Source organism: Crocodylus siamensis, chromosome 5 (genome assembly GCF_052110815.1).
Source record: "Crocodylus siamensis isolate JL-2025a chromosome 5, ASM5211081v1, whole genome shotgun sequence".
NCBI classification, from domain to species: domain Eukaryota; kingdom Metazoa; phylum Chordata; order Crocodylia; family Crocodylidae; genus Crocodylus; species Crocodylus siamensis.
In genome coordinates this window covers 14,646,869-14,660,344 of record NC_143399.1, presented here as the reverse complement: position 1 = coordinate 14,660,344, position 13,476 = coordinate 14,646,869, and the positions used below count along the sequence as shown (strand labels likewise).

At 42.0% G+C, this 13,476-nt stretch overlaps 1 protein-coding gene across 7 annotated transcripts in view; it reads right to left on the bottom strand.

Annotated features, from left to right (window-relative positions):
- The window catches only part of NFIA (nuclear factor I A), a 308,443-nt gene that overhangs the window by 100,249 nt on the left and 194,718 nt on the right, over positions 1-13,476 (bottom strand). For all 7 annotated transcript variants that reach the window (XM_090049569.1, XM_090049573.1, XM_090049571.1 and 4 more), the window contains exon 4: positions 7,494-7,568. In XM_090049569.1, the coding sequence (XP_089905695.1) occupies positions 7,494-7,568 (75 nt within the window). The remainder of the gene's footprint in view (positions 1-7,493; positions 7,569-13,476) is intronic.

Below are 13,476 nucleotides of genomic sequence, written 5' to 3'. Positions count from 1 at the left end.
GCCAAGGCAGAGCTGGAACTGGGACTAGCTACCCGGACAACAACAAGTCCTTTTTTAAATACATCGGGGGTAAAAAGAAGGTACTGGGTAACGTGGGGCCTCTGCAAGACACTAGGAAGTCTGGTCGTCGCACTAAATGACAAAGCTAACCTATTTAACAATTTATTTGCCTCCATTTTTCTGAGCAGGTACTGGGTCACCCCCCCCCCCCACCGGGACCCCTGTAGGCCCCAGGGGAGGCGCACCCAGGCCTAGGGTCAGTGAGGACCTAGTCAGGGAACTTCTGGAGGGACTGGATGTATTTAAATCAGCTGGTCCTGACGATCTCCACTCCAGAGCGCTGAGGGAATTGGCTGAGGTCATTGCGGGACCCCTGGCACGGCTGTACGAGCACTCATGGTACTCTGGCATGGTGTCAGAGGACAGGAAAAGTGCCAATGTGGTTCCCATTTTCAAAAAAGGGAGGAAGGAGGACCAAGGGAACTATAGGCCAATTAGTCTTACCTCGATCCTGGGTAAGCTTTTTGACAGAATTATCCTGCCACATGCCCACGAGGGGCCAGCAGGGGAGATTATGCTTAGGGGCAACCGACACATTAGAGGCAGGTCCTGTCAGACCAACCCGGTGGACTTCTATGACCAGGTCACAAAATCCTTAGATGCAGGGGTAGCAGTGGACATAGTCTTCCTGGACTTTCGGAAGCCCTTCGACACTGTCTCTCAACCCGTTCTCATTAAAAAACTAGGGGACTGTGGCATCGACACCTACACAGTCAAATGGGTCACTAACTGGCTGGCGGGCTGCACCCAGAGAGTGGTGGTATATGGGTCTTATTTGACCTGGAGGGATGTGGGCAGTGGGGTCCCCCAGGGCTTGGTCCTCGGGCACGCACTGTTCAAAATCTTCATCAGCGACTTGGATGAGGGGGTAAAAAGTACCCTGTTTAAATTCGCAGACAACACTAAGATGTGGGGAGAAGTGGGCAGACTAGAAGGGAGGAATAGGTTGCAATTGGACATGGACAGGTTACAGGGGTGGGCAGATGAGAACAGGATGGGTTTCAACACTGACAAGAGCAAGGTGCTGCACCTGGGGAGGAAGAACCAGCACCACACCTACAGGCTGGGGAACTCCCTTCTCATCAGTACAGAGGCAGAAAAGGATCTTGGAGTCATTACTGATGCTAAAATGAACATGGGCCGGCAGCGTGGGGAGGCAGTCAGGAAGGCCAACCTCACCTTGTCATGCATCCACAGATGCATCTCGAGCAGGTCCAAGGAGGTGATCCTCCCCCTCTATGCGACACTGGTCAGGCCGCAGCTGGAGTACTGCGTCCAGTTCTGGGCGCCGCACTTCAGGAAGGATGTGGACAATATGGAGAGGGTCCAGAGGAGGCCACTCGCATGATGGGGGGGCAGCAGGGCAGGCCCTATGAGGAGAGGCTACAGGATCTGAACCTGTTCAGCCTCCACATGAGAAAGCTGAGGGGGGATCGAGTGGCCTGTTACAAACCAGTCAGAGGGGACCAGCAGGCATTGGGGGAGTCCCTGTTCCCCTGAGCACTACCAGGAGTGACTAGAAATAACGGTCACAAGCTGGCAGAGGGCAGATTCAGGTTAGACACTGGGAGGCGCGACTTCACAGTCAGGGCGGCTAGGATCTGGAACCAACTTCCAAGAGAAGTGGTGCTGGCTCCTACCCTGGGGGTCTTTAAGAGGAGGCTGGATGTATCAGTGTCCCCACACTTCCAAATGGTAATGGGGGTACTTTACGTAAAGCTCATTGATGAGCTATGCTGTCATTTGCCATTTTGAAGGGCGAGGATGCCAATATACAAGACCTGGGAGGCTGCTGGAGTGCAGTAATTGCCATGCTCCAGGAGACTCAATTAATTGAGTTTGCTCCAATGTGTTATAATTACAGCATGTTGGAGCAGCCTCTCATCTCGTGTATAGGCACACATGGTGACTGGGATAGATAGATAGATAGATAGATCTGTCTACTGAGGAATAGATAGATTGATAAATGGAACTATTAATATCTATATCTGTATTTCAGTGTCAGCATATATGTCTTAAGAGTTTCCAGGTTTAATAATACAAACTTCTGGTGTTAGCAAAGCTGTGTCCATCAGGAAGGACAGTTAAAAGCTACAGAAAATGGCCTGGTTGCTTTTATTTCTCATGCCCTCTTGGTGGAGATTTTTCTGTTGAGTTTAGCAAGTTGTATGTGAGGAGTAGAGAGTAGGGTTCTTCTGCAAATATGTCCAAAGCTAGTACATGACACATAAAGTCAGGAAATCCTCTCTAGGATGAAATCACTACTGAGGGCAGGGGGATAGATAGATAGATAGATAATAGTATGAAGTCAATAGCAAGTATTGTTTCTGAAGAAGCCGACCTATGTGGCCTCGGGTTTTGTGGCTGAGACAACAGTAGTGTCCCTAAGTCTCCCTGTCATCTGGACCTCTGACAACCTTATTAAATAAATCTGGCACATAATTATTATCCAACAATACCTAATGAGGAAATGCTGAAAAAATAATGTGCCTCATGTTCATTTTAGATGACAAACACTAACAACAGATAAATACTTAACACTCAGGGAAAGCATGTATTTCTAGTATCATATTAACTCTATAATTCAGGAAAATAATGACAAAAGGTACAAGAAACCCCAAGGGTTTGCTGCGTTACGGTTAATATATAAGGCCAAGATCCAGTTTCTCATACTCTGGTTTAAATCCAGAATAACACTATGAACATCAGTGTAGTGATGCTAGTCAATAAAGAACAAATTTTGGTTATCCTGTCTCAGCAGGGGCTGTCTTCTTGTTCTGCGTTTGTACAGCGCCTGGTGCAATGAGATACTGATTGACGACTAGGGCTGCTAGGTGCCACAATAATATGGACAATAAGTCCGAAGTACAAGAGTTCCTGTAGCACACACAACGTGCACAAAAGGGGTAAGTGACACTGTTGCAGTCCTTGCAAATGTCCATGCGTTGGAACATATTAGAAATTACCTTTACCATAAATAGACATTTTTGAGCTGTGTAAGAAATGCAGGTTGCACTGCTCCTTTGCATCATTCATCCAAAGAACAGTACTTTCCATAGCGGGGACTAAGGCTGGGATCACATGACCTCCTTCCCAGTACATGCCCTTGGGTCCTTCTACAGCCTTGTGTCCATCTGTAGAGGATGACCTTTTGCAAAGCTGCTAGAGAGCATGCTAAGGAAGCTCCTTGTGTGCTACCACTGTGTACGAGCAACTGGGCTGCTACTGCAGTTTTGGTAGCCTTTGAGGATGCAATGGCTTTTTAGAGAACAAAATAGTCGTTTAATGGATTTAATATATCAGGATCACTGAAGTCAGCAATAGTACAAGAAATTAGGCAACTTTATATGTCAGTTTAGACACAACTCGTGCCAGTTAGCCATAGATCCTTTATGCTACATAATTCCTTGAAAGTTGGCACAAAGTCACACCGACTTCAATGGGATTTTGTGGGTAGAATCCACACTAAACACATCCTACTATGTAGCCATATCATCTCAGGCTGTGGGCTTGTCAGACTAAAACTCATAAACTAAACAGAGTCAGAGCTGGTCAGTATATGTCTGCAGCACCTCCAAGGACAATTCAGGGTGCTACCAGAAGTAGTGTTGCTAATTCAGTACTTGGCACACTTTTCCTCTCAGTCAGTCCTGAAGTGATATCCCAGTATGCAGTTGGGGCACTATTTACGCTGGAGTTACAGGGATGTAGATAGGATAGGATATAAAATTAAAGAGCCTGTAGCACTTGTTGCTTGAGCAAAGGCAGAAGTCTCCATGTGCCTCCCCAAATGTCCTTGGTTAAGTCAAATAAATGCAATACACCCTATTTTGTGTCCTGCCCTACTGTATAATTAGGGACCACTGTAAATCAGGCTCTGGTTGGAGGTTGGGGGGAAATCAGTGTCCCTGCAGGCTCACCAGAGCCGATTTTAGGCATTTTCAGGGTGGGCTCTCCTGATTACCATTGAACAGTGGCACACAGGCTGTCCTTCAGCTGTTTTAAGAAACTAAAGCTCACCACTTACCAAACAGCAACTTTTAAGTAAAGCTCACCACTTGGAGTTCTTAATGAAACCACAGTGAATAACTTTATTAAAGAAAAACTTTTATTGCGTGCTAACTTTTATGGACTGCTGACCCTAAGGGAAAGTCCACTGTGACAGGGCAGAGCAGGGCTCGGTAGATCCGTGCCGGGTGCCTGCCCCCACAGCAGGGCATGGGGTAAAGGGTGTCCCCCTTGCAGGGGCTTCTGCCCACTCAGCATGGGCCTTCTGAGCCCTGCTCAGCTCCCGCCCAACCGCAAAACAAAGCAGGGCTCTGGAGAGCCATGCCAGGCAGGGGGGAGCCCCTGCAGCAGAGGCACCCTGTGCCCCATGCCCAGCTGTGGGAGCAGGCACCTGGTATGCCTAGGTCCACAGCCCCTAGGACACGGGGTACGTATCTGCTCCACCGTGGGCAGGGCTTTTAAACTCCCTGCCAAAGTGCAGAATTAAACAAGATTGGCTGAGCCCCGGTAGGGTCTCGGCCTGTACTAGGCTGCCACTGGAAACACGTAAGACTTTCATAGTGTTTCCAGGGCTTTGCTGCCTTTCTTCTCCATGCTTCAAGTCAGGATTTTTTTTTCTTTTACTTTTTTTCCCGAGCCTCCCTCTCCCCCATAGTTTCAGGCCATTTGTGGCCAAATCAAAGTTGTCTGGAGCTTCGGGGAAAAATGCTAAATTCAGGCTTTCCCCTGAAGCCTGAATTACATTGGTCCCTACCTATAATGTTTGTGTAAACTTTTTAAAGGCTGTTATTTTCCAACCCCAAAATAGGCACATTCCAGTGACAAGCACTGTGATCTTCAGATAGACAATTTATAAAATTTGTTGCACGCTGGGATCTTTGTAAAAAGATTAGTTGCTATGATAAAATGATAGTGGAATATCGCAGGAAACTAAGATGTGCCTGCTCCATTAAGGACAGGAGCAGCCTAGCCAGGGGGCTCTGCAGGCCAGGCAGTGCCCCACAGCTGTGGGTTACCTGAGCAACAGGCCAATGATGTAACTAGCTGGCACCTGCAGATGGTCAACTGACCAGTAAGAGGCAAAGACCTGAGCATGTATAAGCTCAAAATGGGTCTGGAGCCTGAGGGGCCCAGCAGACACAGGGGCCAGGGGGCCTGACCCAAGACAGGCGCAGATACACAGAGTCCAGAGAGTCTGGTGACGGTGGGGTGCAGCAGACAGAGGCCAAAGGACCAGATCGAGTTGAGACTGAGAACAGACCGAGTTCAACAAGTACCCTGGAGCCAGGTCCAACACAGTGGGACTAGACTAGAAGCCCTAGCCAGACTGAAGTGGCCGAGGCCAAATAGGCCAAGACCCCAACAGAGGGAATAACATGCATGTAACACCCATGAGGCATGGGGCATGATAAAGGGAAGGGTTGGAGCCATGTGATTAGCTCATAAGGCTCAAAGTGCCCCGTGTGGCACAATACTGGAGAGAGGTCCAGCAACCAGCAAGTTCCTGTGAGGGTCAGTGGACTGCGGCCATGAGAAAGCCTGTGGGTAGCTTCTCAATTTATTACTTTACCATCAAGTCATGGCAGGCGAGGTAAGAGGACACCCTCGGGACAGAGCTGGCATGGTCGCACAGCCACCATACCTGTGGACCCCTGGGGCCCCAACCTGTGACATGGAAGATTAATAAGAATGAAATATACAGGATCCTGAGCTCAGGGCCAAATTCTCAGGCTTCAAGCAGCTGGTCCTCCTATGGAGAGTGGAAGCCAGATGCAGTGATCCTGGTTTCATTCTGGCAACCCCATCTTGCAAACACATAAAGCAAGGTTGACAGAATCCAGAAGCAGCTGTGATGTCTAGTGCTCCGAAGAAGAAGATAAGATTGCTGTTATGTGGGATGTCTTTGAGGGAGGACAGGTGAATCCCGTGGAACTTTGAGAGCCCTGTCCCTTCACGCCAAAATTAACAACATCAAACAGAGCTATTCTCACATCCATTGGCCTATATTCTCATACACATTAGTCAGGATTTTCAGATCGATGTCAAAGTCCATATATGGTCATCTAAATGAGCTAATTTTCAAACAAGCTGTGCACCCACGAGTCCTTGTAACAGGCCTCTCACAGCAAAGCTGAGTGAAGGGAGCCTCCTGCCCTATAACAAGCTGCCCTATCTATTCTCTTGCTCTACCATGCTTACCTCTATATATCTCTTACCCTCTATCCCTATTCTTGCAGAGGCTTTTTCACAGTAGCACCTTATAAATATGCATGTGTTTGTAAGGGAAAGAAAAAAAATTAGAAAAACCTGTGGTTACGAAAGCCTATTGCTGTAATTCAAAAATAGGGATTCTTTCCTCTCCTAGGAAGACTTAAACTAGACCTGCAGGGTCAGCAAATGAACAATACTTTAGGCTTCTAGGCTGAGAACTAAAATACCCTAAGTGTATTTGAGTGGATGAGTTATAATCCAAGATTTATAATGGAAACATCGCCCAACTGTTAACTACAGCTGGTTAACGGTTGCTGTATAATGTTGCAACAGAGTTCTTCAGTGGTTATGAAAAATTTAGAATCCTAGCACCTAAAGATCTGGTGTAGCTGGAATAAAAGAGAGAGAGTGAGAGCTCAGAGAGACTGTCCATACTCTCTCCTTGGACTGTCTGGATTATGTCATAGCAAAAAACAATCAATGTACCTTTGATCAATGGAACAGGGTGGTGACAGGTACTCTTAATTCACTGTTGTTAGTGAGTATTGACAAGCTGGTAATGATCATGCGGCAGTGTGTCATTCATGCTGCGCGCATTAGCATTCTTTAAAGGTCAACAAACAAATTCTTTTAAAAAGCAGAACTCCATACAATTGAGAAAATAGCAGGTCTTGCAAAATTAATGCTGTATGTGTCCAGGCCAGTCAGATTATTTGGGCCAATTTTGCTGTAACTCTCCACATTACTTGCAAGTTCATCAATTTATGGGTGCTGAAACAGTAGCCACATGCATGTATGGAGGCACATGAATGTACAAAGTGGCAGACAAACAGACCTAGCTCATGGACACAGATGGTATTATTTTTATAGGTTCAGTTAAAATTCATGCCTTACCTCCTGGCCTGCAAACTAATCCATGTGGGCAAACCCTTCACCCACAGAGAACCACAGTACCTTCAAGGGTGCTCTGTACTAGCCTACGGATCCAGCCACAAAGATCAGTTTACAGGATCAGGAGCTTATTGTTTATTTTTTGAATATTAACTTTGCCCACATAATTTACATGTATGCGGAGTAATTATACCTGCGTGGAGTCGAGGATGTGTGAGAGAATTTTTTTACAACTGTTTGTGTAGCCCGGGGAAAAGAGGGAAATCAGAGGAAGAGGCAAGAGTTACAGTAAACACATGGAACAACAGCAAGACGATACTTACTTTGTGAGACTCTTACTAGCTCAGTCACACTGAAAACACCTGATGTGACAAAACTGTCCTGGAAGCCCAAATGTCCTACAAAACAAAAAGAATGAAAGATTTGTGATAAGCTTTAAATGTTCAGTGACACCATTCTCATATCCTTTAGTTTCATTTAATTTCAGATGTGACACATAATTGCACACTTAGCACTAATTACTGTTTATGTAGGTGAGTAACTAGTCATATAACTATGTAGCTGTTTTGTGGTTTGTATCTGGAGGTTAGGAAAACTAACATCAGAAGGGAGATTTCTAGATGTTAAAGCATACTACAGGAAATCTGAAACAAAAGAAGACTATTTTAATAAATGGTTACCTTGGATGACCCCTAACGACTTAACAATTGAAATGAAAATACTGTACCTAGGAATCAGGCAGGACAGCTAAGTTCTATAATCGTTTTAAACATTATTCTCTAAAGAAACATCTGATCGGGATTATCTATCCCATTCATTCAAACAAAACAAGATTTAAAGATGTACTCTTCATTTTCTGACGTTACACTAGGGAAATCTTAAAAAAGCAGCTGCCAAAGAAAAGCCCACCCCTAAAATGAATGCCTTTCCCACAAAAAAAAAAGAAAAAAAATCTAGTGTTTAAAAGACGCTTTGTAAAAGACAAAATAAATCTCTACATAAGAAAAGCATTAACTTTAAGCTTTGGAATTTCTTTAAGAGACAGGGCGTATGTTTCCCTGCCTGTTTCATTTGTGCAAGGGATGCCTCTACATTTTATATCAAAATGTTATTACACTTCACATAAGAGTATTTTCCTTTTTCTCTGAAAACATGTCTATCACCAAATGTTAATTCCATTTCATGGGCATAATCAATTACAAAACAAACAGCTTTCAAACTGCAACCCAAGTGTAAGTGTACATAGCTGGATATTACAGTTCTTCCAGGATATCGCCAGACTTCAATTAGAGGGCTGTAGCTACTAGGCCAGAATGACCTCCTGCTTTTGAAACCAGGGTCAAAGGCGAAACCTCAGGATAAAGGGATTATTAAAAGAACTGTAAAGTTGTACTTATCCACAGGATAAGTGGCATACCTTTTAAGGTTGTCCTACTTAAAGTCACTGATTCTAATGCACGCACAGATATATTATGGAATGTTTTATAGGGGCACCATCTGCTCCACCATCGTTAATTGTCTGTCAGATTCAGTGTGATCTCATTATATTCGGTCTACTCTATTCTACATAGGTTCTATGCAGGGCTGGTGCAGTGCTCATCACTGTATTTGAATGCTGTCCAGAGCTGCATCTCTCAATGGAGAGAAATATATGCAGTAGAGTGTCTTGGTTTTGGATTTCTTTTAAATATACCCGGCACATGTTTATTTAGAGAAGGCAAGGTCAACGAGTGTGCCTTTCTCCTGGAGATAAAGACTGTGAGGGGTTTGAAGCTTCTTAGCTCCAGGAAATCAAACCAAACCTTGAGAAAGTTCTATTTTCCATACAGATGAGTTTTACAATTTATTGTGGGGGCTTCATTGTGTTTGTGCCTGGGTTAGATATGCAAACATGTATATAAACAAAATTGTTATGATCTACTGGTTTACAAGTGAACCATAAAAATGTGCTTGATGTGCACTTTAACCTAAGTCCCTCAATCTACAAATGAAATTTTATTGTATTTGGGAGTGAGGTAAAATCGTCTCTGAATATTTTAAATGAAAAAAATACGGAAGTATAATTTTAGGGATTTTTTTTTTTTTTTGCGTTTTCTCAACTAAAATCTCACTTTCAAAAAATTGCCACTGATAGGCCTCCAATTCATTTTCCATTTTTAATGATAAAGATGATGACCACATCCTCTTGCTTTTTAAAAATGAGTTATTAGCCATATGCATTACACTTGTTCACTAACAAGTTCCCAAGTGTTTTTAATACGAGAATGTACATACGTTACAGCAGACTTGCCTATTGGATTAAATGATCTGTGAATTAAAGATAATTCTCTGAGATCTGCACTGGGACCACTCATGTGCCTAAAATTAAGCATATGCTTAAGTGTTTTGCTGGAGCAAAGCCAGAACGCTTAGTACTTTTTAGCTTCAAGCATTCTATTCTATTCTATTCTAGTATTTTTTCTGCACTGACCACCACAACATCTTCGCATCTTCACTTGTAGGTTAAGCAATATGCTAACATCTATTACATATTGGTTGTGTTTATGGTGTTTGGGGGTACCCATGTTTCTGGATGGGCTATAAGTAGGAGTTTGTATTGAAATAAATTGCAAGAAAATTTCAGTTTAGGTAAAAAAAAATGTATGCTGATTCTCAAATAATACGTTTACACTCCAAAATAAAGGTGTGACCATTGCAGAGACAGGAATGCCTATTCTAGGTTAATCTATCTAGGACTCACAATAATAGCAGCAAAGATGCAGCAGCATGGACTTTAGCATATGACAGTGACCAGAGGATATATCCCATTATCCCTGAGAGTTTTTACCAGCTCCATTGAGCAAGCGCTTGCTATGATCACTTGCTAAATTTAATTTTGCTGCTGGACATACCCAAAGTGCTGTCATTAAACTATAATTCACAGACTAGACTTTAATTAGAGAAAATATATATTCCTTGAACAGAAGCTGAATTATTCAAATGTACAATGTATTATATGATTCATAAATGGCAAGGAAATTAGACCTAATCCAACCAATAGTCATCTCTATTGTATCTTTATGCACATGAACTGTTGCTCTCTTAACAAGGATCCCAGTCCTGAAATGGGATCTATACACATGGGGAAATGGAGCCTCAGTGTGTTCAATAAAGCTTCATGCAGGTGAAAGTGTCCATCCGTGTGGTTTAGACAGTAAAATCTGGGCTCAGATTTCTAGCTTTTGCTGAACCTGTTTTTGAAATAGAGATAAATAGTGCAACAAGGAAAAGGCAAAAAAGAAGCAAAACCACCAATCAGCTAAAAGAGGAATTGCCAGAAAATAGCATAATTAACAGCAGAAGCTATAAAAGTTAATTTTTTGTGCCTGCTAACAAAAGCCAAAATAGAAAAAAAAATGTCTTTCACAGGAACTGTTTCAATCTGGCTGTTCCACTTAACAGTGAATGAAGAGGAAAAAAAAAGGTAAAGTTAAGCAATTACAAATGCAGATGTTAGCATTAAAAGATACTTAATTGAAAGATGATTAAACATCTTGAAAGCTTGCAAGATTTACTTTTCATGCAGCACTTTATTGAAATATGTGCAAAATGATACTTTTGTTAAATACCCCATAGATAGGAAGTTGAAATGACTGTATATGGTCTGGCTATCTCTGTGGTTTTGTACCACCATCACATTCTGTTAGAAAAGCAGGTGTTTGGATTGAGGGTTTGAGGATCCTTATTAACTTTTTACAAAACTAACAGCACTCAGTCACTGAAGTCCTATGCCTAGCCTTACATGGATGATTGTACAGAGCAACTGAGCATGTGCTTAAGTTTAAGCACATACGTAAGTCATCAAATTCATTTCTGACCAAAATCAGTATGCATCTTTCCACAGGATCAGGGCACTAAAAGAACAAACTCAGGCTTTCTGTAGCTCTGATAAGAAATGTCTATGGAGACAATATCTTTCAATATTTTCTGGAGTTAAGAGGAAAATCAGAAATGTAAGTTGGAAAAGTTAAGTAATAATACTTATTGGTGAGTAATATACGGACACCAATCTCACTCTTACACATATAATATCACATAATAATATAAACGACACAGTAAAACATCTCTGCATACAGTGACAGCTGTAATTCTGTAAAAAAATTAACATGCAATTTGCATTTCTTTCATTTTGCTTCCAATATCACCCCAATGATAGAGCAGAAAAAAGTCTAAGAATATGGACCCTGACTCTGGTCTCATACCAGTTTTATTTAAGTCTTTTCTCACTGTCCTTAATAAAGTTTTTCCTGATGTACATTAATGAAAACGACACTGAAAATAGGCCTTAGAATCTCATTCCATTTGTTTTGCAGCATTCATATTTGACTGAGTAAATGTATACAAAGGCAACTAAACTGCCTCCTAACATCTAGCTTACATGGAGAGTCATGTCTTTATTCCTAATTAGTGTCCAAGAAGGTAATTTCAGGTATAGGGAGTCTACAGATCAAGCCCTTGTACTGTTGTTTGACTGATGCAATTCGTTTTAAATGGAAATTCTGTATATAATCAAAATTTAAGTAATCAGATTATTGTTCCTTAATCACATGTCAGAGATGTTTCCATTATAATAAAATATAAGGTGTTATAATTATTATGTTTTGTTTATATATTGTTATTTTTATTATAAAATAGATTTAGAGTCCTTTAAGTGTATGAACTTCTTTATAAACAGATAAAGTAGACTCCCTGTAATTTGAACAAAATATGAAAGAAAATAGTTAATCCTTTGAAGATGAAAAAAGTCCAAATCCTGCTTTTTCACTTACACTACATAGTCTGACTGACAGTATATTAAGCTTTAAGGAACAGCTTTTTGGGAGGCTTTGATTCACTTTCAGCATTTTGAAATTAAAAGACAGGTTCCAATACTAGCACTGAAACCATTTCTAAAGCCCTTCTCATGTCAAGCAACTTAGTGTACAGAGCCATCTTAAAAGCTTAAAATAGTAATAATCAATTAGGGTCTCAAGCCTATTATCTTAACCAAATGCCTGATTAAAAAGAAAAGCTCTCTCCATACGAAGTACAACTTGGTTTTATCCTCTACCTAGATAATCCTCTGTTCCACAAACAATGTTGAGCCACTAACCAATATTGATTAGAAAATACATGTCTGTATCACCCATCATGTATACACCCTGACAGACGGGAAGTGACCAAGAACTCGCCAATCTCCTCAAATGCCTGGATAATGGACTTGTATCTACCTGCGCTGTGGTAGGTTTATGGGGAGGGGCAGAACTTTGTCTTAATCCCAGTCACATCCTATTCCCGAACTAGTGAAAAGAAAGGGATGGATATAGTATTTGTGCATCACAATAAAAGGGGTTATGCTCTTTTTAGTTAGAAGTTGAGACAGCAGCAATCAGGATCACAAAAATGCTAGAGGTGGACCAGCCCCGGATGGCACTAGATACTGACAACTGTTCTGAAAGTGACAGATTGACCAGAATTGATGAATGCAGCACTGGCAATCTGTCAACCTGCAACTCAATTTACATTAACGAAGAGAGAGTCCAGATACTCTCCGGTTTCAATGGATGTGCCTGGTGTCAAGACTACATCTCCCATCATGCCACCTCCAACTGTCCGACTGCCTGGCCTGCATAATCAAGATGGACCACTGCATAAGGAGATGTAGTTTATCCAAGAATAATGGTGACAGTGATCCAATTCTCTGAACCCTGTTGGTGGAGTCTGCCTGCAACCCAATGCTGCAGGCCAATGCTGACCTCTGATTCCATTTAATTTTCCTTTCACATAAAATCTGTGTGATGAACCTATACATTGTACGGCTTTGAGAGATACACTAAATTAAACTTTTATAGTAGGTGACATTAAAAAAATAAAAGGAAAGATATTAAATTAGACATTAGTTTTGAGTTTGATTCTGACACCAAAGCATCACCCAGCCCCCGACTCCTTTTTTCCACGGAGTAGTCCTCCCCGCCTCTGCTTGGACTACAATTACTTTTCATTTAATTTCAGAACGAATTTTAGGTTGTTAATTTCAGGTTGTTAGTTTAATTTTAGTGTCGATAGAATAGTTCACCATAGATATTTTACTATACAGTTAAATGAGACATTTCCTTCCAATAAATGCTAGGCCGTAAGCCACATATGCCAGTGGTCTTTGAAGCTGCCTGGCTTGAGCACAGAAGTTTTAAGAAGCACCAGAACATTCTTTGTGGAATATAAGAGAATGAATTAGACTGTCCACGGCATGTCGTGTTAGTACAATAGAGAAACACTTTTAAGACTTTA